A 27650-nucleotide genomic window follows, 5' to 3' on the forward strand; every position below is an offset into this window, starting at 1 on the left:
GCATCTCTTCTATCTATGTCTCTGGTAGCATTAAATCATTATGCGAATCTCAAACAGGTGCGTGCAGGCTCTCTTCTCAGTTGTTTAATGCCATTGCTAAGTCTTCTCCAAGAGATCAAGGAAGCGCGTCAATTGCATCACTGAAGTGCATCAGGTCATTCAAAGAGGTCAGTCCCAGGTCTTGTTTAAGGTATGTGAAGTAAAATTCTGGAGCCTGTGTGAACAGACAAAATGGAATAAATGGAATAAAAACTTCACAGATGAAAATAAAAAAAGTATTAATGAAAACAAGGATTATCAAACAATCAAACACACACGCACACACACCCACACCCACACACACACACATGCACCCACACACCCACACACACACACTCACACACACGCATAGCTGCCAATTTTACCCCTGTGAAGCCAAAAGAGTAGCATAATGCTGCATTTTGGATTTTTTAGAGTAGCAATTAGTTTTTAAGAGTAGCATTGTCTTGAATTTGAATCGCACACCCGCATTATGCGAGGTTTGCCTTGGACTTTCTTTTTTTTCCCTTTCGTTGTCCGTGTCACAATCATGACAGACGACGCGACATGTCAACTTGCCGGCAATTAAGTGGGACACAGTGTCTCGGTAACCCACACCTCCAAGAACGTGTTCTAAGCAGAGATCTACAGTATCTCAGTTCTATTAGTCAATCAAAAAAAATACGCTAAACAAGACTGCAACGCGAAATGGAAAAACGACATTCTCGATTGGATGTAGTCGACAAAACCATCCCCTGATTGGATGAGACCTATCCATCACAAGCGCAGTTTTTACTGACTGCTGCTGAATGTCGAGTGATAAGTGGACATTTTGCATGCTTGTAAATTTTTGTTTGAGCGTAGCAGTTTTGGGCTTAACATAGCAGCGTAGCAATTGCTGCAAAATCGTAGCATGCTACGCTGAAATCGTAGCAGTTGGCAGCTCTGCACACGCACGCACGCACGCACACACACACAGATGCACACCAGGGGCGGACGAGGGGGGGGTTTCTGGGGTTTCCGGAAACCCCCCCCCAGCCAAAAAATAAAAATATTTTTGTGTGTTTTTTTGGGTTGAGTTTCAATTTTGTGGGTATTAATCAGTGACAAAATCTGCTGCCTGGAACTGGTAATGATCATCCTCAGAATGCACCAGCTTGCACCATTTTGCATCCTTTTTTTCAAAATTTTCCGGGGGGGCATGCCCCCGGACCCCCCTAGCAAGCTAGGCGCTTCGCGCCGTCGGCTCGGCGCTTCGCGCCTTCACACCCATATCTTCACAATATACTTTTGGAAACCCCCCCCATAAAATGAACTGATCCGCCCCTGCACACACACACACACACACACACACACACACACACACACACACACTTACTTACCCTGTGACTAAGTTTTTGCAAGAATTTGATGTTTTCACCAGACAAGTTCTGCAACTTTGGACGTCTGCCAAAAAAGAATAAAGCATGTAAATAATTCCAAATCTGCAGCAAGTCAAAGTGTACCATGATCATTTATTCACTGACACGTTACAACATAAAACCCGTTAATGATATGCGGAAACATGAAGCAATACGATCTATAATATAGGCCCTAACTGTCTGCAGCATTTTACACGAATAGACGATGTTTGTAAATGCGTAACTCTGTGCAGGTTAATTTGTACGGGTTCTGAAAAAATGAATACCCTTCCTTTTAACCCCTTCACTGCCACAGTATAACAGCATTATCCGAACGGTCTAAGGGAAAGAACTGTGTTTAGAACCCCTACAAGTACTTGGACAGTGGTTACCTCCCATTTAGTTTTCAGAAATGTCCTGAAATGTTGTTGACACAAATCCCACGTATGAAATACGGTTATGGGCATATGACAAACCGAAAATGACCACGTATTACATACGAGGTGGGCAGTGAAGGGGTTAAGGAGACAAATAATCCACACGTGCTCCATGTCCAGGTGTTTTAGACACACCCCTCGCTAGTGATTGACTCGTGGATTAATTGTTTGTCTCCCTAAAAGCAAGGGTATTCACTCTTTCACAACCCATATAGACCCGACGGAGTTAATATTTTGGGAATTCGTCTATTTCACTATACTTTTCAAACCATGCTAGGTTTTTTGGGTCACACATACACATGCACTAACACACACACACACAAACACACACACACACACATGCGCACACACACGTGTACATGCACCAACATAGACACACACACACACACAGACACCACACACACACACACACACACACACACACACACACACACATGCACACAAATGAAAACAGTGCAATCTTTGCGTTGACTTCCACATGTTTGTCTTCCACCTGTCTTCTGTAGTTTCACCCTCCCTTTTAATACTAACAAATCTTCATCTTCAACTCCCAAATTTGAAAAAAACAAACAGACAAGTAAACTATTTACAAACAAACGAACAAACAAATGAATCCCATGCAACATTTACGCTGCTCTGCAATACGCTCGAGACTCGGAATTAAATTCATACATGAATATTTAAAACCTGCTGATCACATCTACATACTTATGCAGCTGATTCTTGTTGATCCAGTCGTTAACGTCTTTCTGCGACCAAGAACTGACATCTTGAGTTCGATTCCCACTTGCAACAGGGTGAGCCTTCTCAGCTACCACTGGACCATCAGTCTGAAAATCAAGGATGTACAATCACATTGGTGCTAATTAGCCTGCATAAAAATAGATTCACTTGTGCATGGACCAAAGAGTGGATTGCTGGGGGAAGGAGGGTGGGAATAAGACCTCTGCCAAAAAAGTTAAGATCTGTTATGTCAGAAGAACCAAAGAAGATAATAGAATAAATTTACGGAGATGATTAGAAATAAGAGAAAAATAAAGAGCATGGAAAAGGGTGAAAGGCAATTGATGCAGATCGTTTCACTGATGATGGAACAAAGTGCAACAATTAAAGTGCAAGAGATCATTAAAAGTAACAGGACCAGTCGACAGACAGACAAATAGACAGGCATGCAGGTAGGCACTCTCGCACACACAAACGCACACATGCACACACACACACACACACACACACACACACACACACACACACACACACACACACACACACACACACACACACACACGTTGCAAAGCATGCACAGACAGACAGACATTATAAAACTCTTACCTCCTCAACATCAAATTTCTCTCTATATCCTCCCAACTCTTTGAACAGCTCGTCCACTTTCTTCTCATAAGGGTACTTGCCGCTGAAGTCAAAGAAGAGTTTGGAGCCCTTAAGCATCCCCAGCCATCCATCTGGCTTGTACCCCCTCTCCAGTAAAAGAGGTACGATGGGTTTTTGCAGTGCAAAAGCATATTCTGCCTCTGAACAGTACAGAGATCATAGGACATAATTGTTAACAGTTGATATTTTAAGCGTCCTCATAACATGTCATGCAGGGGTCGCATTCGATCATTGCACAGTTTTGCTTCTTTTTATTTTAGGTAGCATAATTATGCATTTTAGCCATATTGCTGAGAAAAACTAGTCTTGTTTTGCGTAACCCCCAACAAATATCCCTCAAAGTCAGTGTGACCCCTGCTATGACGTTTTCAACATTGAACAAACAAACAGGCAAACCTAGAGTGATTAATTATGCCCAAACAGTAGGACAGAAACCCCAAAACTTCATGTCTAGTTTTCACATCATTCTGAGCTTAGCATCACTCCATGGCATTAGGCAGAATAATGTGTTCATTATTTGCAAATGCATTCATAAATAAAGGAGATGTCGAACAGTGTCCACCATCAACAACATGTTCGCACGAAGAACATACATTCAGGAGTCCATATACCTGCACTAGTATAGCTTGTCTGTGAGCGTTCTTTCTTTCTTTTTTTGGTGTTTAACGTCGTTTTCAACCACGAAGGTTATATCGCGACGGGGAAAGGGGGCAGATGGGATAGAGCCACTTGTCAATTGTTTCTTGTTCACAAAAGCACTAATCAAAAATTTGCTCCAGGGGCTTGCATCGTAGTACAATATATTACCTTACTGGGAGAATGCAAGTTTCCAGTACAAAGGACTTAACATTTCTTACATACTGCTTGACTAAAATCTTTACAAAAATTGACTATATTCTATACAAGAAACACTTAACAAGGGTAAAAAGAGAAACAGAATCCATTAGTCGCCTCTTACGACATGCTGGGGAGCATCGGGTAATGCAAACGGCATAAAATATAATGCAATATTTGCTTGAAAAATGCAATATTTACTCAAAATCGACAGCTGAAAAAAAGGAGATAAGTGAGGGTACGCCGCCATTTCTTTTCTCCTTTTTTTTCCAGGGGTCGATTTTGCCACATTTTTATGTGAAAAGAAATGGCGGAATACCCTTACCTGTTCTGCAGTTGGGACTGTCCTTGTAGCGCTGTGACATGCAGATGAGGACGGCAGACGCCCCTTCTACAGCTTCCGCCATAGCCTGCAGGGTGGAGCCTTTGATGTTGTCGATGTCCATCCACACCTGGAAACCCTCCTTGCGCAGGCTGTCACGCACCTGAACAAACCATGATGGAAAAGAGGATTTAGACCTGTTGTCTATGTGTGTGTGTGTGCATGCATGTGCATGTGTGCGTGCATGTGCGTGTGTGCATGTGTGTGTGTTTGTGTGCTTGTGTGTGTGCTTGTGTGCTTGTGAGTGTGTGTGTGTGTGTCTGTGTGACTGTGTGTCTGTGTGGGTTCTAGGCCCATGCAGGTACCAAAGGGGATTATATTGTACTTCAACGTTCAGAGCAGCTAGACTCTAAGCGGATGGAATCAAAAATACCCTTGTGTGGAAATGCATCTGAAAGGAAGGATGCAGGCGTTAAAGATACAGATCGAGTTTCCAAGGAAAGTCAACAGAGACGTGGAATCACACAGATATATATTTCACGCACACCCTAAAAGATTGTGTCGTGCTGCTCATATATGGCAAGGTTAAAGATGGTGTGCTGCCAAACATGCAATCGCCCTGAGGGTCGACACCAAAATCAGGAATGCAGAAGAAGCTAGACTGTCGAGTGTTGAAATTAGTTAATGTTTATATTGCTTTCTTTTGAAACTGCAATACATGCATGTACGTAACACTTCTTCTTAAATTTATTCTTTCTCTTTTCTTCCTTTTAGAAAAAAACTCCTTTGGTGTTTTTTTTGTATGCGGCTTTAGTGGGATGGGGGTTGGAGGTGTTAAGCACAATACATTATTAGGACGAAAAAGCTGTTTTCACACAAAAAAATGAATTGTGCACTTAGTGTACTGGTTTGGGGCCACTTTTGATTGAAAGTAAAGACTTTCACTCTCTCACAAACCATTGGCACGATCATGCTGACTCGATCCAGAGCACAATCATTTTTCTGATCAACACTTGTATATTTGCTCCGTGATCTTTCCTTTAGGTTTCCTTTTCATCTTCAAATGAAGGAGGTTGAAAGGAAAATCCACATCCACAATGTAACTGAATAATTTACAAATACACTCTCTTTCCTAACCCTGAAACTCATCACAAATGAAAACCAAGTGCAGACAGACATGCACCATGCACCATCCACCATGCACCATCCACCATGCACCAACAGTTAACTCCGTTTGGTTGACAGCTCTCACCAACTTACCTGCATCATCAGTTTCTGGTTGCCCCAGTTGTAGCTGATCATGATGTGACCTTGAACCTTGGGTGGAGCAGAAGCAGGAGGAGGGGGAGGAGGAGCACCAGCGCGTCCAGGGGGAGGAGGTGGTCCCGGCGGTGCTATAGGCTTGCGGGTGGAGGCGGAACCACCTGAGTCAACGAAAATAAAAAACGAGTAGTTTAATAGTCTACGAAGATAAAAAGGAACCCCCCCCCCCCCCCCTTTAAGTCTCCAACACCCACCTCCACACCCCCCTTCCCTATTAAAAGATCTCTCTTGTTTTTTCACGTTTTCTGTTTAGAAGGTCCGTAAATTTACGTCCATTGTAAGCCTGGACCCTCCAACTGAAGACCTTGGCCGAGGTGCGAAGCGAGACTGGGTGCATACCATCCAAAATGGGTCGTATGCATGCTGCCGCGGGGTCAGATTGGATGAGATTTGTTGTGATTTCAACCAGTCAGACCCCACGGCTTAATTATTCCCACCTAGTGGGCTGGCACCCAGTTTTGCTTGGTGCACCTCAGCCCAGCTGATCTCTCCTACAGTTTTTGAAGGGAATCGTTTGTTTCACAGTAATACTCTAAAATAAAAAAGCTGTTCTGCAGTTGATGATTCGCACCATATAATTCCCATTGACAATACACATGCTGTTCAGTTTGGGGAAACAAAATTTCTACTGTCCTTACCAAAAAATACCTGTAATTAAAGGCCACCTGCAGGGCGGGGATGTAGCTCAGTCGGTAGCGCGCTGGATTTGTATCCAGTTGGCCGCTGTCAGCGTGAGTTCGTCCCCACGTTCGGCGAGAGATTTATTTCTCAGAGTCAACTTAATTTGTGTGCAGACTCTCCTCGGTGTCCGAACACCCCCTGTGTGTACACGCAAGCACAAGACCAAGTGCGCACGAAAAAGATCCTGTAATCCATGTCAGAGTTCGGTGGGTTATAGAAACACGAAAATACCCAGCATGCTTCCTCCGAAAGTGGCGTATGGCTGCCTAAATGGCGGGGTAAAAACGGTCATACACGTAAAAGTCGTGGGAGTTTCATGCAGCCCATGAACGAACAAACAAACAAAGACCACCTGCAATGTTTCTTTCTTTATTTGGTGTTTAACGTCGTTTTCAACCACGAAGGTTATATCGCGACGGGGAAAGGGGGCAGATGGGATAGAGCCACTTGTCAATTGTTTCTTGTTCACAAAAGCACTAATCAAAAATTTGCTCCAGGGGCTTGCAACGTAGTACAATGTACGTATTACCTTACTGGGAGAATGCAAGTTTCCAGTACAAAGGACTTAACATTTCTTACATACTGCTTGACTAAAATCTTTACAAAAATTGACTATATTCTATACAAGAAACACTTAACAAGGGTAAAAAGAGAAACAGAATCCGTTAGTCGCCTCTTACGACATGCTGGGGAGCATCGGGTAAATTCTTCCCCCTAACCCGCGGGGGGTACCTGCAATGTACAACACTTTTTGCTAGTCGTAACGCTGTTCTTTCATCGCAGGTACCATTGCATAAACAGTTGAATCCCCCTTCCAAGACCTCCAAAAATCTGAGAAATCTGATCTTAAAAAGGACTCTTGGGGTCTGAACATGGGGGTAAATTTACAGAAACTAGAAAGTCTGAGAAAACAAAGGTCTTAAAAGGGAGGGAGTCCTAAATTTGGGGGTGTTTAAAGGGGGTTCCACTGTGTCCACACCAATACCTGTCATTACTGGCCACATGCAATGCACAACACTCTTAGCTAGTCGTTATGTTATATGAAGTCTTATATCGCGCGCGTATCTCCAGACTCGGACTCAAGGCGCAGGGATCTATTTATGCCGTGTGAGATGGAATTTTTTACACAATACATCACGGATTCACATCGACCAGCAGATCGCAGCCATTTCGGCGCATATCCCACTTTTCACGGCCTATTATTCCAAGTCACACGGGTATTTTGGTGGACTTTTTTTTATCTATGCCTATACAATTTTGCCAGGAAAGACCCTTTTGTCAATCATGGGATCTTTAACGTGCACACCCCAATGTAGTGTACACGAAGGGACCTCGGTTTTTCGTCTCATCCGAAAGACTAGCACTTGAACCCACCACCTAGGTTAGGAAAGGGGGGAGAAAATTGCTAACGCCCTGACCCAGGGTCGAACTTGCAACCTCTCGCTTCCGAGCGCAAGTGCGTTACCACTCGGCCACCCAGTCCTCGTAACGCTAGCTGTTCTAGCTTTCATCGCAGGTACCACTGTATATATACCCAAGCTTACCCTTAAGTTTGGTGTCCATGTCTAGGACCCAGAGAGCACCACTGCATGACTTGGCCACGCCGTGATGACTGCTGTTCTTCAGTTTGTGCAGTTGACTCATCAGCTCTGCATCTCCCTGAATTGATTATACCAATCAACGCACATCACTTTGTGAATGCAAATGTGGGAATTCAAATAAATGTTCAATATTGACAAGAGACTGACATTACACTATCTTAACTACATAATTACTCCCTACATATGTCCAGAATTATAAACACTTCTTTACACATGCAGTGCATGCTCATAAGATTTCCACATCAACCTCTCTTAAACATTCACCAACAACAAAAGTGATCGAATAAACAAAGATCGACAACCTGTAGAACATTCAACAACAACAAAAGGTTTTTTTAAACAAAAAAACAAACAAACAACAACAACAAAAGGAAATAAATAAAGATCTACTTGTATAACACACACTGGATGCTTGTTAACAATCTCTCCACCACCACCATCACCACCGGCACGGTTGGCCTAGTGGTAAGGCGTCCGCCCAGTGAGCGGGAGGTCGTGGGTTCGAACCCCGGCCGGGTCATACCTAAGACTTTAAAATTGGCAATCTAGTGGCTGCTCCGCCTGGCGTCTGGCATTATGGGGTTAGTGCTAGGACTGGTTGGTCCGGTGTCAGAATAATGTGACTGGGTGAGACATGAAGCCTGTGCTGCGACTTCTGTCTTGTGTGTGGCGCACATTATATGTCAAAGCAGCACCGCCCTGATATGGCCCTTCGTGGTCGACTGGGCGTTAAGCAAACAAACAAACAAACAAACCACCATCACCACCACCTCGGTCTCGTAAGCTGTCAGTCCAGTGCAAGGGAAGCAACTCTTTTTTTAACCTTGTTTGATCTGCCTCTTCTTTGTAACTATATGTTTACTGTACCTTTTAATAATGAATTTTTTAAAGTAACTTTTTGGGTGTGATAGTTTTAAAAATATTTCTGTCCACTTAAGGGCTAGGAATGAGATGATCATGCCAAAGTGGCTATTTAGCAGAATTAAGACACGATAAAACAATGTGTAGTGTAAATGCTGTAAGGCCTTCACGAGACGCTTGTTTTTGTTCTCAAATGCCAGCTGTCAACATGATTTCTGTCAACTTAAGGACAAATGGTGAGAGGATCCGATCCCAAGAAGGAAAAGACACAATAAAACCATGTGTGGTGTAAATACTTTTACCTTCTAGAGACGTTTAATTGTTTTTGAGAGGATATTATATCCTGCCAAAGCGACTTAATTAATTATCCAAAGAAGAAAAACACATTATAAAAGAATGTGGGGTGTAAACGTCGTTACCTTTATGAGACGCTTGTTTTTGAGAGTGTGACAGGGAGACTACCGTCGCCTTTCACAGCAGACTCTGCAGAGTTGTTCGCCTTAGAAGTTGTATAGTTCTGTTTGTGATGGGGTCTGGCGGCTTTTGTCTCTCTGTATGTTCATGGATTCCTTTGCGAATGCATAACAGTTTTTATAGGGCTTAGAAATAAGCTCTAAAATTCTCAATCCTGTTTGATTGGACTTCGCCTCCAAAAGTGATTGTGGTGTTTCGGCACTCGGTTACAAGAGGATCCTACCAAAGCGACTAATAACAATTAAGAAGACAAAGACATGATAAAACAATGTGTGGTGTAAATGTGGTTACCTTCATGAGACGTTTGTTTTCGTTGTCAAAAGACAGCTCCCAGACAATCTTTGCCGCCATTTGTTTCTCGCCATCACGGCCTGTTTTCAGTATGGGCTTCAGGTGAGTGAGGACTCCTGTCAACAGGTAAAGTACAGATTCTATCAGGTAAGATGAGATGAGATGAGGTGACAGCACTGTACAGAACCATGCAATCTGTTTTGTGGTGTCAGCATGCAGTTAACAGACCTGCCAACCTTGTATAACCTCAAGTGTATACAGCAATTTAATTTATTTTTGAATTTTCAGCATAGCAAATGGTGTTTTAGTTTAGCATTGTCTAAAACTTATTCGCACATCCATATTTCGGCTATTTGGCGCAAGAATATATTCATTTTTAATAAGTTTATTTAGAAAAAGATTAACAGCTATTGTGTTTTCAGCGTAGCGTCCGATATTTAGACGAGACAAGTATAATGCCGACGAGTCGAAGACGAGTCGCATTATACTTGTTGGAGTCTAAATATCGGACCCTATTGCTACGCTGAAAATACAATAGCGATTATATAGCTGTTCTGACCTTGATTTGTTGTTCCAAACTTACAAAATGACAGTTAATTCTTGCGTCGATGCGTTGATCTCAGGTTTTGATAGCAGACGCCGTTTCTTAGGCGCATTAGTTTTGAGCAGGCGCCACACTGACTTGGGAAAAAAACTCAATTTGACAACACAGCTGTTAAACAGCTTTTTATTAGTTCATGAATCATATACAGCAAAAAGAAGTTTGAGTTTTTTTAATTTTGAACAAGACTACTTATGAAGAAGACAAAAGCACAACATCAACGGAAAACTAGAAACAACTGAAGAACTAGGATGCAACAAGGGGAGGAGAAGAGAACAGCTAATCCGAACCACGCGAGCAGACGGGCAGCGAAGTTTTCAGTTTGGGTGAATGGCATTTAATATACTTGTCTCGTCATGAAGCGAATTTTTCAACCTCAGTTATAAACGACTACATGAATGTTAGTGCCATGGGTTGTACATCAATACTTCAGAGGGAAAGTGGGGTATTTAGTGTGGAGTTACGAGATAAGAAAAGCCGAATGCGAAAGTTTGTGTCAGTCGGCAACTGTGAGCTCACACAGGCACACAAAAACGGCTGTTCCGTTTTATTCCCCTGTTTGTACTACATCTTTCGACTTTGGGCATTTTGTGGTGTATATATATAGGAACAGAAATTATTTGCGATTATTATATATAGTTTGAGTGTAACAATTCTAAGCATGACGCGACGTAACAGCATTACAATTTGTCTTAAAACATGGCATGCTTCGCTGAAAGCATAGCAGTTGGCAGCTCTGAGTTTTCTTTTCATACTTGCAAGCTATATATATATATATATATACCCACTCACCCTTTTTCATGAGCAGTTTCTTGTTGTCGTCATTCTGCACCAAGTTGCCAAGACCTTGCAACAGCTCTTCCAACGAATACCCCGAAACATTGCGATGGTCTTGCGTAGCCCACGCCTGAGCAACATTATCCAGGAGAAAGTCAAAGTCAGAGTCGTCAGCGAGGAGAAGGTGGTTGTCTTGCTCGTCAATGATGTAGGACAGTGTCAGAAGGCTCAGCAGTTTTATGTCTGGAAAAAAAGCCATCCCCCCAAAGTCAGGCTGGTAATTATACCTGCACCAGGGACCTATAATTAGGTCCAAAATGAAAACAATCTGTTAAAAGTTGACTCCTGTTCTCGTCTCACATGCAGCAGGAGTGTGATTCCCAATTCTATGCACAGTCCATGCAGCGATCAGTCAGGCTAGACCCGATTTACTTGACAGGACAAACATTCAATCTCTCTCTCTGTCTCTCAATCAATCAATCAATCAATCAATGAGTCTTATATCGCGCATATTCCGTGGGTACAGTTCTAGGCGCTCTGCAGTGATGCCGTGTGAGATGAAATTTTATACGGCCAGTAGATTGCAGCCATTTCGGCGCATATTTACCTTTCACGGCCTATTATTCCAAGTCACACGGGTATAGGTAGACAATTATTAACTGTGCCTAAGCAATTTTGCCAGGAAAGACCCTTTTGTCAATCGTGGGATCTTTAACGTGCACACCCAATGTAGTGTACACGGGGGGAGGTTCGGACACCGAAGAGAGTCTGCACACAAAGTTGACTCTGTGAAATAAATTTCCGCCGAACCTGGGATCGAACTCACGCTGACAGCGGCCAACTGAATACAAATCCAGCGCGCTACCAACTGAGCTATATCCCCGCCCCTAAAACACACACAAACACACACGGTTCGCTACGTGTCTGAATTGGAATTCCGACAGCAGCATGTGCTTAGCGTTGCCGACACGTCTGAAGTTTAGTTCCGACGGATATCACGAATTGTTAACGGTGTGAACGGCCCCGCTGACCAAGGGAAACAACCCCCGCAATAAACTTCTGCCTGTCTACAGTGGAACCATTCACTGTAAACAGTTCCTTCCCTTCAATTGTTGGGAATAATTTGATTTTTTTGACGGTGTGCGACCCACGTGTTTTGACTTTTCCAAGATGGCGGATCGTTCTGCCACAAGACGTATTAACTTGAAAAGAGTGCTAAAACTTGTTATTCAGGACGGTTCTGATCTTGACCTTATGATAGTGGAGATGATATTTTAGATTCTGATGACGAGTTTGTGCCATTAATGGACGATGATTTGGGTGATGACTCATTCGGACAATGAAAGTGTCGATCATGACATTGTGTATGATGAACCCATGACGTAGAAATTGTTTTTGTTCTTTTACTGCAAAGAGGTAGTTTGACTGGATGTGAAGACAACAAAAGGTATGTTCTTTCAAATGTTTCATATATTTTCTAAAAGAGCAAGTTTCAAACTTTGCAAAAATGTAAGGTAGGTAAGGTTATTTTATGTTGTTGATTTTTATTTTATTTTTTTAAATGGGTCAAAATCGTGCGCTGGGAGGGAACACGAGGGACAATTTAGACGCGTCCCGAATGAGTTAAAGGGAAGCTATCGCACATCACAAGAACAAGAATATATTCCATGAGTTACCTCCCATGGACTGTACATGCTACATTATGAGACCCAAAGGGGTTGAAAGGAAACACTAAACTACTCTACCAGCAGTCTTTCAGTCTGTAAAAATCTACAAATTAAAGATAGAAAAAAGCTGAAACCAAAAAGATTTGACCAGACAACAAAACAAAGAAAGAATGAAAACAAAAGACATTATTCTACACAAAATACTAACCTTTATCTGTTCTTGCCAAAAAAGGTGTCAACAGATGAACAAGACTGATATCCCGAAAGTATTGTCGAAGTTGTTTGTTTCTGGCCGAGTTATGTAGAATGGTGACTGACTTATCAAATATATCATATTTAACTGACTGCAAAAGAAGAACAATAGTATAATATTACCAAACAAATATTGTCAATAACAAACGTTCCAACAACCTACCTTTCTTGTTTTTTGATTACGAAACAAAGGAAAACAGGATATGGGACCTTACTGGTACATTTTGCAATGATCTATTTATGAGAAACACATCTTATCAAAAGTGTACTCTACATGCACAGCTAAAAATGAGCATCTGATTACCAAACACTGACAATTAATTATCAAATTAATATTCATAAAAGTCTGTACATGTACTCCCAAAACTATTTCAGTCTTAAAAAAACACCAATACTTAATGTTTACCTTTGTCTTCAAAAATGTAAATTAAAAATTCAGCACTTACGTTGGATTTTGAATCTAAGTTCTTGATGTCTTCAGCCAGGTAAGGGAACAGCTTTGCCTCTGCAAGGCGTGCAGAAAAAATCATACTCAAGTCTGTAGCGTTCACCCAGAAGCTTCGCATCTTTATCAGGATCTGTAGTGCCCGCCCCTTCTCTCCTTCATGATTCTCTTCAAAAAGCTTTTCCGGAAAAAAGGTTACTCCCAAGACTTTCAGCTGGTTGGTGTATACCTCAACCGTTGCTTTAGCTCCGCCAATGAGAGCTAAGAAGTCCATCAAATGTGTTTTACAGTTCCTAGTAATCAAGTATAGCTGGCGTGCGACCTGATACTGATCACCCCTGACAACCTCTTGCATGATGTTGGCCAGGTGGTTGAAGTCTTCATTATCATCGGGGTGCTTCTCGATCAGGAGAATAGCTTCCTTGGCATCTTCATCGCTCACAGACCAGAGCTGTCTGACTTTCTCCTCCAAGGTTTTGGGTGGTTCGCTCGATGGCTTTTCTGTCAGATCTGCAGGGGCAGGCTTCTTTGCTGCAAGCAAGCATAATCAATCACATATTTATTTTGCCAGTGTAATATCAGTACATACTGATTTTAAAATTTCAGGTAAAAAGGTCCTATTAAAAAAAAAAGTTGTAGCAGAGTTATATTTATGTCAGTACAATAATGATCCTCAAATCTAAGAGGAGTACCATACTTTTGGGACTATCAGGCACAACACACACACGCATGCAAGCGCACATGCATGCACACACGCATGCACACATACACACACACACACAAACATATGCACGCACACACACATGCACACACACACACACACACATATATATGCATGCACACACACACACACACACACACACCAAAGAAAATTATCACTAAAAAAGAATTGCTGCTGACATAAACTCCTGACTGATAAAATACCTCTCCGCATGTTGTTGTTTTGACTGTTGTTTGAAGAATTTTCACATTTGTCTTCGGCAATGCGAGTTTTCCCAATTGAAGTGACAAGGTCTGGGTTCAAAACTGAATGTTGTAGGGATTTCTTACTACCACCACATCCCATTCTATGTCCCTGATCAACCTCTTTGAGGAATGACGACCAGCTCTGCAGTAAACTTTTCCTGAACTTTCATTGTCCTCAACCTGTATAGATACAAATAAATGTGAAAAATTGTTAATAGCAATAATCAAAAGATTGTATTAAACAAATCAGATACTATAATAGCTTAAATATTCAAAGTCTGCCACAGCTATGTTTAGGAGAATGTCAGCTAGGCCTGCTGTCAGAAAGAATTAAGACAACCTCTTTTTAAACAAAATAATACACATTTGCAGTGTGAATATACCTTATATCTGCAGGACCAGGAACAAAAGTTCGCAGAATAAATCAGACTGACATGTTTAAGGCTGAGAACACAGATATTTAATTGTCATCATTTTCACAGTTTTCTTTCATACCCAGCCGGGCAATAAATCTCATGTTCCCCAAGCAATAAATCGAGGTGGTGAATGGGTTTGAGCTTTCAGGTGAAACGTGGATTGTCAAAGTAAAACCCAACCAGGCTGATAGTTGTATGGGTATGCATGAAAACTCGTGAAAATGATGACAAATATTTTTGTTTGGCCTAACATAAAATTATCTAATTCCAAGTCACCCATGCAGTCAACCTTAGATTCAAACAAAATTGAGTTAATCATAATTAAAGCCACCTGAAATGAAAGCTTTTATATCTGACAAGGCTTTTTATTAATTAATTATCAGCGAAAATAAAAAATAGCAATGATTGCACAACCAATAATATTGGAATTAATTATAATAATAATGGTAGGATCCAAAACTGATTTCACACATGAATTAACACTGGGACAAGTTTCCGGTCGTTCGTCCGAATGTGTGTGTGTGTGTGTGTGTGTCTCTCTCTCTCTCTCTCTCTCTCTCTTTCTCTCGCCCTCTCTCTGTTCAAGGGAGGTAATTCCTAAATTTCCGCGTAGTGGCTCAGCATAGTTCTCGAAACAGACAATTAAAAACCTCACTTTTTAAGTATCAAGAACTCGGTACTCAGGTGTGTTATCATATGCAACATGTAATGGATATGCACCATATAAATTATCCGTACAATTCGCTTACCTTCTCAGACAACGACAACAACAAAGCGAAATCGTCGCAGCGTAGATGTGCGTTATTCCCCCCTGTTGCTGTCAAAACAACTTCGGTAAACACGGCGAGCTAGGCCAACTTTAGTTCCTTGTGAAAAATTGTCTCGGATGAGGATGTTCCCGTTCCGGCGGTGAGCGTTCAAATGGAAGTATGCTTGTACTGTATGTAGACGCTCGGGGAGCTCTGTGATGGTTTACGGGAGGCTTACTGTGCCTTTAAAAGAATTATCTGCCCTGCCTCATGCTGAGCTTACTTCATGGCGAGACAAACTTCTTGCCACCCCATTCTTTCTCCCAGCGTTCAATGTCCTCCTCAGTTATTGAGTCAGTTAAAGACTGGATGATAGACAATAAACTCAAGCTGAATGACTCAAAAACTGAGGTGATGCTGTCAGGCTCAAGGCATGCTTTAAATCAGATTGACTGTACTTCCCTGACAATAGGCGACACTCAGATTGTTTCCCAAACCGCTGTTAAGGACCTAGGCGTGTACCTGGACTCTGCTCTGACAATGCAAAAACACATTAGTTTTGTTTGTAAATGTGCCTTTTTTGCGTTGCGCAAGATTTCCTCTGTCAGATCATTCCTGACACTCCAAGCCACTCAGTGTTCAACTTGTCTCCTCTCTGATCCTGAGTCGACTTGACTACTGCAACTCATTGCTTGCCGGCCTCCCCACTGAAGAACTTGATCGCTTACAGAGAGTCCAGAACAGTGCTGCAAGGCTCATTCTGCAGAAGTCTAAGAAAGACCATGTCACTCCCCTACTTACCACCCTTCACTGGCTTCCTATGAAGTATAGAATCGAGTACAAGCTCGCTCTGTTAGGGTACCGCTGTTTTGAGAAATCACTTCCCCCCTATTTGTCCCATTCCCTCAGTATCTACGAGCCATCCCGTTCTCTCAGATCCTCCTCTGAAAAACTCCTTCGCATCCCCAAAACCAGGACCAAGACCTTTGGTGAAAGAACCTTTAGGTACCAGATTCCGATCGTCTGGAACTCGCTTCCAAGTTCTATCCGTGATTCCAGCAGCCTTTCCTCCTTCAAAACCCAACTCAAAACATACCTGTTTCGTAAAGCCTTTGCTTAGCCTGAGTAGACTCTCCACAACTCTATTCTGTTTTGGAACTCTCTACCCTGTATGTGCTTTATTCCAGCGTCGCGGACGACGCTGGTATCTGCGGTCGGGAAGACTTTTCACGAATTTGCCACAGGGCGCCGCCATGTTTTCTGTGCTCGACTGCGAGCAGACCACAGGCACATTACACCCAAAATTCTTGTAGGCATACACAGACGCAACATAGCATATACAGACAATAACACCCACAACACTTCAACTGCATATGAAAGGAATAAAAATAAATCCGCAAATCAGTCGCGCACAATACACCAGTTAGAAAAACAAGGAGTACCAAAGCGGCGTGCAGAAACTAAACTGACTCGGAGACTGAGAAGAAACATTTATCACACGATGTGGATAGCAAACATTAAAATAAAACAGATAAGTCAAGCAAAAAATAAACACAAATATCGAAAACACAATAAACAAAGGTAAAGAAAACAAAAAGAGATGCTTGCCGACAGTCAGTGTGTGTGTGCGTGGTTTGCCGTGTGCGTCAGCGGGGTGTGTGTGTGTGTGTGTGTGTGTGTGTGTGTGTGTGTGCGTGCGCGTGCATGCGTGCGTAGGCTACGTTCTTGCGTGTGTGCGTTCGAATGAGAAAGAAGAGAGAGAGAGGATTGAACAATGAGGTCACGTTCTCTGTCACATGAATACATATACACACACTGAAGGCTACTTCGGACACGAACACTTGCCAACAACTGTGGTTGGACATGCTTTTGAAATGTAATATTTTTTCGACATGATTTCTGGACATACGAATCCCGCTGTGTTGCCTACTGATGTTGCGAATGATGAAGGTTTTGAGTTGACTGACCTTGAGGAGGGATTGCATCAGGCGTTTATCGTCTCAAATTATATCCTTGCTACTTTTCAGGAGTCAACTATTGCCATTCATGGTAACTTGGATAGTCAATGTTTTTATTTGTTTGATTCCCATCAAAGAAACAGAAATGGTAACCATTCTTCAAATGGCGCTGCAGTTTTGATGTCATCAAGTTAATTCCTTTGCAGAATTGATTGATTTTCTCAAAAGCCATTATCAATGTGTTTATCAATTAACACCTGTTCATTTCTGTCCAACTGCAATGCAAACTCAATGTGGAGGAAACAAGGATTCATTACAAACAAGTCATCCCTGTACATCAACAGATTTATGTACCTCAATCAATACTGCTAGTATGAGTGACAGGAATCTAAAAGAAAAAACAACCAAACGCAAATGTACTACTACTTCTACGACTCGTTTGAATGTAAAACAGAAATGTAACACTATCTGTGACAATGACGGTTCTACGACTCGTTTGAAGGACAGTATAGATCGAACCTTAACCCACAACTACGACAATTTGTGTCAGACTTTTTTGAACAGGAAAATATGCCTCTGTTCAACAGTAACCAAAACATGGAAGATGTTTTTGAAACTTTACAGAAATGTAACACTAGCCTATCTGTGACAATGTTGCTTTTGAATTGAACCCACATTTGTTGAACAGGAGAGAATGTTCCTGTTCAACAGTGCCCAAAACACTGAATCTGACGTTTTTGAATCTTTTCTGTCATCTAACTGAATCTGACGTTTTTGAATCTTTTCTGTCATCTAACCCAATTGCTCATGACTTCATCGATCTTGAACATGCCTACTTTTCAAAGAAAGACAGACAAAAGCGAAATCTGCATGTTAGCCATCTGCCTGAAATGGTCAATGCACTTTTGTAAAATTGTCACAGCTGTTATGCACTTTTGTGAAATGGTCAGTGCTGTTGTGCACTTATGCAAAACTTGGTGCTGTGCTGTTAACATTTGAACAAAATGCATTTTGTTCAAATGTTTAGTGCAACTTGCTACTATATAATCGCTGTATGCGCTTTGTGGTAATAATGCACTGTTGTGAAAAGTTTGCGCTAAATGTTGGCACTATGCATCATTGTTGGAGCACCCTCCTGTAGATGCACCATGCTGAAAAATGTACTTATGAATCAAGCATTGACTGAAATAAACAATTTATATATCCAGCACAACATGCAATTCATTAACTTTTGACCCTAACCTTTAACACTTCCCAAAATAAATCTTTGGTGGACATTGCATCGACGCTGTTCATTTTGAATGAACATTTTTCTTGTGGTCTATTTGTCAATGGTATCTTTGTGTGTGCGCGTGCGTGCGTGTGTGTGTCTGTGTGTGTGTGTGTGTGTGTGTGTGTGTGTGTGTGTGTACTTTTAACATTGTACGCTAAGTTTTGCTTAGTGCTTGGGTTCTTGGTGTTATGTCTCAGTTAAATGTATGCTTTGTATGCTTGTTGATTTGTGCTAGTTTATTCTATAATGAATTTGTAAAGCGCCTGGAGCCAATTGATGGGACTCGCGCTATAGAAAAGTTATTTATTATTATTATTATTATATAAGTCCCTTGAACACCAATAACATCACATTTAATTTTTCTCATATTATAAAAGAAAGTTGGTCGTTTTATTCTATTTCTTAGACCGCGAATGTTCACCGAGCAGACGGTAAAACTCGAGCTACTCATCTTTCCGTCCCAATGGTTGTCTCCTTATCGTTGATGGACAATAAACATCACGTTTCTATCACTATTCAAGAATCATAGTCCATGGGACGTTCCAAGGCCAGTAACCGTGCAAACACAACTTTCAGTGCAGCTGCACTTAGGACGGCGCATTGTTCGCTGGTTTCTCCTTCGCCTGTTCACACTGTTTATTGTGTGAGTTTAGCACGTGAACCACCCTGTTTGACCTGTGACACTTCCGAGTGGTTGTCCAACCAGGATACCTTTGTCACTGCGTAGGGGAATCCGCTCTGCCCTGTCAGGTGTGGATGTTTCTGTCAGTGTGGATGTTGCAGTTGGTGTGGTGTCGAAGAAGTGCTCCGAGGATGGGGAGGGATCTCTGGAGCGAGCGGAAGGCCTTGGCACTGGATTCCGCGTCGCCTTATACTTCTTCTTCTTCCCTGTCCTCGTGCTCAGCGACCGAACCGGTTTTGGCCATCTCTCTACAGAGGGGGTTTCCTTGCTTGTGACCTGGTTGCTTGCACTCTCAAAAAACAATATCGTTGGGACATGATCGTGAGTCGTGTCCCGTCAGAAAACACCACCCACAAACACTCTGCTGCTGCTGTCGACGAAGCTTCTGTTTGCGGTGATACAGTTCGCGTCGCCTTGAACAGACCAATCTCGACACGCTGAGGTAAGTCTTTTTCGGGTATCTCAATGTAAACAAAACGCCTACCCGTCAGCCATCGCGTCAGCTTTCCCCTATCAATTATAATTATGGTCTCTGTCCCTCTCCATGAACATTATTGGACTTCAACTTACAGCCCCGTTTCACGAGTGTGTCCTCGATGTCCTTGTTGTTGAACAACAGAGGGACATTCCCGATGATAACCTTGGTGGTTTTTCACCTCCCCCTCACTTTCTCCGTCTCGTAGCACGAATGGGTTCTTATCAAGACACGTCACTGTGTGTCTGCGCAGGGCAACCCCGTCTATTTGATCTCGCACTCTCAGTCCGCTTATCGCCCTTCTCACTGTACTGAAACAGCCCTACTTAAAGTAATCAGTGACATTCTGTCTGCTCTGGATGGTGGTGATGTGTCAGTGCTTACCCTACTTGACCTTTCTGCAGCGTTCGACACGATTGACCATGTCACGCTTCTCCATAGACTTCAGACTCTGTACGGCATCTCCGGTCCACCGCTAGCATGGCTTGAGTCTTATCTCATTGGCAGGACTCAGGCTGTGCTTGTCGATGGCCAGATGTCTGCTCCAGCCCCACTTTCTTTCGGCGTTCCTCAAGGTTCAGTACTCGGTCCCATCCTTTTCATCATGTACACTAAGCCCCTCTCCACACTGATTCAAAACCATTCTGTTTTAAATCAGTCTTTTGCTGATGACACCCAGCTATATAAACCCAGTCCCCCTGCAGAGACACATTCCGCCATCCAGACCATTCAGACATGCATCACTGATGTTAAATCTTGGATGGTCGATAACAAACTTAAGCTGAATGATGATAAGACTGAAGTCTTACTGTGCAAAAAGAAGAACACTACATTTCCCTCTCCCCAACCTGTTTCTGTTCAAATAGGCAACACCGACATTCTTTTCTCACCATCAGCTAGAAACCTTGGATTCACCCTTTCATCTGACATGACCCTTAACAAACATATCTTTAGTCTGTAGAGCAGCTTATTTTGAGCTTCGTAAGAGCGGCACCATTCGCCACACACTCTCCTCTCAAACAACTAACACTCTTGTCTGTGCCTTTGTTCTTTCTAAACTTGACTACTGCAACTCTCTTCTCTCTGGCTGTCCTCTGTACCTCCTGCATAAACTACAAAAAGTCCAAAACTCGGCAGCACGCCTCATTCTGAAAGCACGAAAACGAGATCACGCAACACCACTTCTTCACACACTGCACTGGTTACCTATTCAAGCCCGCATTGACTACAAACTGTCCACCCTCTGCTTTTACTTCTTTTCAATCAATCAATCAATCAATGAGGCTTATATCGCGCATATTCCGTGGGTACAGTTCTAGGCGCTCTGCAGTGATGCCGTGTGAGATGAAATTTTATACGGCCAGTAGATTGCAGCCATGTCGGCGCATATTTACTTTTCACGGCCTTATTCCAAGTCACACGGGTATGGTAGACAATTATTAACTGTGCCTAAGCAATTTTGCCAGGAAAGACCCTTTTGTCAATCATGGGATCTTTAACGTGCACACCCAATGTAGTATACACGGGGGGTGGTTCGGACACCGAAGAGAGTCTGCACACAAAGTTGACTCTGTGAAATAAATTTCCGCCGAACCTGGGATCGAACTCACGCTGACAGCGGCCAACTGAATACAAATCCAGCGCGCTACCAACTGAGCTATATCCCCGCCCCAGGCTTGTCTCCTGCTTACTTCTCTGAACTCCTCACCGTCTATTCTCCAGCAAGACAACTCCGTGCCTCTTCTGACTGTCGCATCCTCACCATTCCACACACCAAAACCAAAACATACGGACAACGCACTTTTACTTTCTGCGCACCCACACAATGGAATTCTCTCCCCTTTCACATCCGCCACTCTCAGTCACCCCAAGCATTCAAACGAGCACTTAAAACGCACCTCTTCAAGAAATACAACCCCTGATTTTGTTTTCTCAGTCCATCAGTAGGCTACATGTAGTGTATTTGTTGTTTTAGTGATAATGTGATAATGTATATAAACATCTAGGGCTGTTTTCAGTATTGTTGATAACATGTTCTGTTTGATTTAGGGTATTCAGCTGGTATTTCCTTGTTTTCACTACCTATTTTATTCATGTTTTTATTACTTAGTTAGTGGAAGAATCTTTTGTAATGTATGTTTGATGGTGTATGCTTTTAATTAAGCGTTGCTGACTATGAATGTAGATGTAAATGCTTGTATAACTGTGTTTTAATTTTAAATATGTCAAGCGCAAAGAGCATAATTGTAAAGTTATGATGTTGCGCTATATACATGCTCATTTATTCTTATTATTATTATTATTAATAGCTTTGTCCTTGATTCCTCTGGCTCTGTCTTCGTGTACAATCTCCACAGTGCCCCCATCTTTTGCGCACCAATAACAGAGTTAAACCCTCCTGCTGCTCCACATATTTCGTGTACCGAGAAAGGCGTTTCATCCCAATCTGGCAACGATCGCTGGTGTATAACAACCGGTGGACACTAGCTTGCACTTTTTTTTGCTAAGCATATTACCACGTTATGTCCCAAATAGTCACTAGTACTGGGGACAGATATAGCAAGTTAGCTAGCAAGCAAGCACTTGCACTTTGTTCAACATTGTTCGCCAATTTGAAACGGCCTTTGGTTTTGACCACACAAATAAACCACAACTACTGCTGAGGTGGCTATGTGTCAAATCAAAACGTGTTGCAATCACGAAACTGACTGCAATCAGCTCATGCACCAATCAGATCGTATGATCGATGAAATCGAAGAAAAAAGCGAGAAATATAGAAAGCGGTCTGATGACATCACAGACCAACCCGTAGTTGTTAGTTTAAATGCGGTATGTTTGTATTGTCTGCTCTAGAGATGTATATTTCGTACATTTGAGCGTTCGGACCTTTTCAGTCACTAAAAGTAGTGCCCACAAAGTGTAACTTCTCAACCCTTCAGCTATCGAGGATTCGGGGTTGTTGCTGGGAGGTTATTTGTTTGGTTGCTGGGTGTTTACCGAAAAATAAACACCCCTTGCAGTTTACAGATGTAAAGAAGCACTGAGAGGAGGGAATAATAGCCCTGTCACGGCAGTGCGCTTTTAAGCGCAATACTCATTCTACACCAGCACAGCAACAAACAGTATCAACTGTTCGGAAATCTCAATCGACTGGCATTCCAAAAAAGGGTAGCCTACTTCCCTGCCAGCAAGGGAAAAGAGCTGCATCTTACACGCACCATTCAACGTACATCCAACGTGTAAAAATATATATATATATATAGTGGGACGATATTTTAGGTGGGCATTCATTTTAACAGCACGCCGTAATGAGACTGGTTGTTACGTGAATTTGCAGCAGCATTGTCTTTTTGCACAATAGCCGGGACGACACCTGAGAGCGCCAAGTGGTGCTTGAAATTTGTGTCTGCAGTACACGACAGGGCACCGTTGTAATCAACTGATCGATTAAAATACTTTGTTTGTTTGTTTGTTCGTTCATGGGCTGAAACTCCCACGGCTTGTACGTGTATGACCGTTTTTACCCCGCCATTTAGGCAGCCATACGCCGCTTTCGGAGGAAGCATGCTGGGTATTTTCGTGTTTCTATAACCCACCGAACTCTGACATGGATTACAGGATCTTTTCCGTGCGCACTTGGTCTTGTGCTAGCGTGTACACACGGGGGGTGTTCGGACACCGAGGAGAGTCTGCACACAAAGTTGACTCTGAGAAATAAACTCTCGCCGAACGTGGGGACGAACTCACGCTGACAGCGGCCAACTGGATACAAATCCAGCGCGCTACCGACTGAGCTACATCCCCGCCCTGATTAAAATACTGATAATGATCTCAGTCTAGTGAGCGTTGCTATTTTGTTAACCGCGAAGCATTATTGTAAAACTATTCTTGCAATTGCAGTCCGTTGTCTGTCTATCTGTATCTGTATCTATTTTATTACCATTTTAGTGCACCATATCACTATTGGACCAATCAGGACATATTCCAAGAGACCCGCTAAATGCTATAACGGTCAGGTTGGGATCCTTTCACGGAATTAGTTTTAAAAGTGATGAAAGGTTGTATATTTGCTGAATTGTTGTTATTACTTTCATATTATGTTTTAAAGTGCAAAAATGATGTTTTCATACTTGAGGTTTCTTGTTGTTGTTTGTTTGTTACTTTCAGTAACTTGAAATACACACACACACACACACACACACACACACACACACACACACACACACGTCACACATACACACACCACACCGCACACGTACACACACACACACACACACACACACACACACACACACACACACACACACACACACACACACACACACACGTCACACATACACACACCACACCGCACACGTACACACACACACACACACACACACACACACACACACACACACACACACACACACACACACACACACACACACAGAAAGACAGACAGGGAAAGCAATCCGGCTTCAATTAAGTTTCATATTTTTATTTTTTCATGAATCTCATGTCGGTATTCATGTTCACATATAATATAAATATATACTTGTCACTTATCATGTACAATTGTCATGGTTAAATCTATATGCATCTTTACAATTGTCATTCACACTCTCAACATAGTATAGTAGCACGCGGATATTCACACAAATCCACAGTTAAGACAATGTCCATTGAACTCCCACATCACACACTGCTGTAATACGTTGGAATAAGCTTATGGTTCGATAAAGTAATAGAACCGATCACACAAGCTCCATATCGTACGTTTCTGTGCATTCTGTTTCAGGCATACCCGCAAACAGTATCTCTCTCTCTCGCTCTCTCTCTCTCTCTCTCTCTCTCTCTCTCTCTCTCTCTCTCTCACACACACACACACACACACACACACACCTCTCTATCACACACACACACACACACACACACACACACACACACACACACCTCTCTATCACACACACAATCACACACCTCTCTATCACACACACATACATATCTCTTTATTGCACACACACACACACACACACACACACACACACACACACACACACACACACACACACATGCATGCACATTATAGCCTCCAACACAACATGCGTTGGAGTTTGAACGGCTTGCATAGCATTGAATAAATAGGCCACACGCATTCTCAGTAGCTTTTAATCCAGTCAATCCTCAGATCCGATTTTTACAAGTAATACAGCGCGGAGACACGCACACAAAATATCATTGATTGTTTCAAGTCAGTCACGTCGGCAGTTTCCACACCGGTCAGTTTGGCAAATGATTGTCTTTGTCCAGCTTTCGCCGATTACACACAGCGTGGAAATGCCAACTTAATTTGCCAAACGTGACGAACAGAAAGAGAGAGAGAGAGAGAGAGAGAGGGACAGAGAGAGAGAGAGACAGACAGACAGATAGAGAGAGAGATAGAGGGAGAGAGAGAGAGCCTAGAGAGAGAGAGAGAGAGAGAGAGAGAGAGAGAGAGAGAGAGAGAGAGAGAGAGAGAGAGAGAGAGAGAGAGAGAGAGGAGAGAGAGAGAGAGAGAGAGAGAGAGAGAGAGAGAGAGAGGGCACACACACACACACACACCACACACACACACACAGATTGAAAAAGAGATTGAGACAGGCAGACAGACTAAAAGACAGTGAAAGAAATATATGGCGGGTAATAGGGTACGGGGGGGGGTTGCAGATGGGGGGGGGGGGGGTTGAGGGATGGTGAAAGCTCAAAGAAATGAAAGAGAAATTGTGTGGGGAGGGAAGGGGCAGTAATGGTAGGACGAGAGAGAGAGAGAGAGAGAGAGAGAGAGAGAGAGAGAGAGAGAGAGAGAGATGGGGAGTAAGCTCAAGGGAGAGGTTTAGGGTGGTTTGGATGGAGGGTTACGCCCATAAAAGCCTCAAAGAGAAGAAAATGGGGAGGGGAGGGCAAAGGGATAAATTCAAGGGGCTGGAGACCAACATCGTAGACATCGATTGACACCAAAAAAATTCCGAACTGATAATATACGGGGGCAGGAGATGGGGGAGGGGAGGGGGGTTGTTGTAGAGAGTAAGGGAAAGTAGGACTATTCGGAAAACAAGGCCCTGGGGAAACAGAAGGAGATTGAGAACAGAGAGAGCGCGAGAGAGAGAGAGAGAGAGACACAGAGACAGAGACAGAGAGAGACAGAGATCACAAACTTTAGGGGCTAACCTATGTATACAATTTCATGGACAGGTGGAGTTAAGAAAATAATTTAACATCAATTATACAAGTTTCATCTCAATACACCAACACCGGAAGACGAAACGGCCGTTGATCTAGAGTAAGCCAGTTTTCAGCAAATGTTCTTCCAAATGTTATACTTAAAAAAAGAGTCTTTGTAGTATCACCTAGCCTGGCTTCATTAGTGATTTCTTGCCATTTCTCACTGGCCAACATTTAGCCATGGCGTGACAATAACGTTCACTTATGTTTTTTCATACCTATTCACATGGCGTTGAAGTCCATTCACGTGCAAAAGCTGTCAATTAGCACGAAAGGCTCACAGCAAACATGGCAATGCAACTGTTGGTGTCTTTTGCGTGTATGGATGTGTTGTGGGTACAGCGCAACTGTACATAAATACAGCCGATTTCATTTGGAAAGCGTATCTGTTTCGTCATCACATCATGTCATTGCTTCAGCCTTCATTCATTTTTCATTATCTTACACTTTCACAGATTCAGTGGCCTCGACTTTCACGTCTCTGTCGTAAATATCAGTTCGAGGTTTTCCCCAGCACTTGTCCACAACGAACGCAAGCCCTTTTTCGCACAACTCTTCGTTGTGTTGACAGTTCTCCGTGGTGAATTTAACCCCAAAAGTTCACATCTTGTGTTGAACAGCTAGGCCTGCACACGGTCACACAATTATCACAAAACTATTTACACAGGCATCTTCAGGCTCTTGGTTTTGAGTCACTTTTCAAGCCACGCGCAGGAATGTTTGCTGGGGTTTAACCTACTTCACTTTAGAAATAGGTCAATGCATGCTCGGCTAATGGACCATTATCGTTTTATCAAATGATTGTTCACATTAGCCGAGGCGGCAATTTGATCACTAACGAGGATCAACTGTTCGTGGGTTTATCACTGCTCAATGAACTTGTTCGTTGATGCATGAACCTTCTGCTGAAGAGTTCAAAAGCTTCCCATGACAGACTCGAGTGTTAAGACCTTGCTTACAAAAAATAAAATCGTCTCCGAAAATAAGCAACTTACGAAAGATGAGTCCGCTGTAAACCGGTGAACCAAAATGATTCTGAATATCAGGTACGACACTATTTTGCCGTTTTGGTCAATAGTTCACAGTAATCATTTTCTGCAATAATATTATAGATTTGTGCGTGATGATTCTTCCATCCTTTCAGCTCGCGCGCTAACGCTCTGACCGCGTTCACAAGGTGTTGAAACACGCGATTTCGTTAGTTATGCATGCACGCTCGATTGTAAACTAACTTTTATGACAAAAGCTCCATTTACAAGTGCAATCAACTTTTCTGGGAAAAGCAGGTTGAATCTGGCAAAGAGAACAATCACATAATTCTAGACATCGATTCCTCACGGAAACAAATGTAGAGATCTCTGACTAGGTTGTCCTTTATCACATCAACCTATCCGACATTTCGCATCTTTGCGAATTTGCTTAGCTCGCTCGAAAACTACGAACGTACGTTTCTCTTTTCATTTTCGGAAGAGTCTTAGCACAGTTTTCAGTCTTATTTTCAGTGGAAGCAAGTCT

At 42.6% G+C, this 27650-nt stretch overlaps 1 protein-coding gene across 1 annotated transcript; it reads right to left on the reverse strand.

The window, feature by feature from the left end:
- Positions 1-100: 100 nt before the first annotated feature.
- LOC138977225 (uncharacterized) lies at positions 101-15570 on the reverse strand. Its single transcript, XM_070350133.1, has 13 exons — positions 15505-15570; positions 14298-14519; positions 13375-13904; positions 12885-13020; positions 11025-11252; positions 9632-9747; positions 7949-8063; positions 5661-5824; positions 4404-4563; positions 3185-3384; positions 2564-2685; positions 1401-1464; positions 101-214 (listed from the first exon to the last, which is right to left on the reverse strand). Exons 2-13 carry the CDS (start codon positions 14437-14439, stop codon positions 116-118), a joined length of 2076 nt encoding a protein of 691 aa, XP_070206234.1. The 5' UTR covers positions 14440-14519; positions 15505-15570; the 3' UTR covers positions 101-115.
- Positions 15571-27650: the final 12080 nt, after the last annotated feature.

The sequence above is a fragment of the Littorina saxatilis genome, linkage group LG1 (assembly GCF_037325665.1).
Source record: "Littorina saxatilis isolate snail1 linkage group LG1, US_GU_Lsax_2.0, whole genome shotgun sequence".
In the NCBI taxonomy this organism is placed as follows: Eukaryota; Metazoa; Mollusca; class Gastropoda; order Littorinimorpha; family Littorinidae; genus Littorina; species Littorina saxatilis.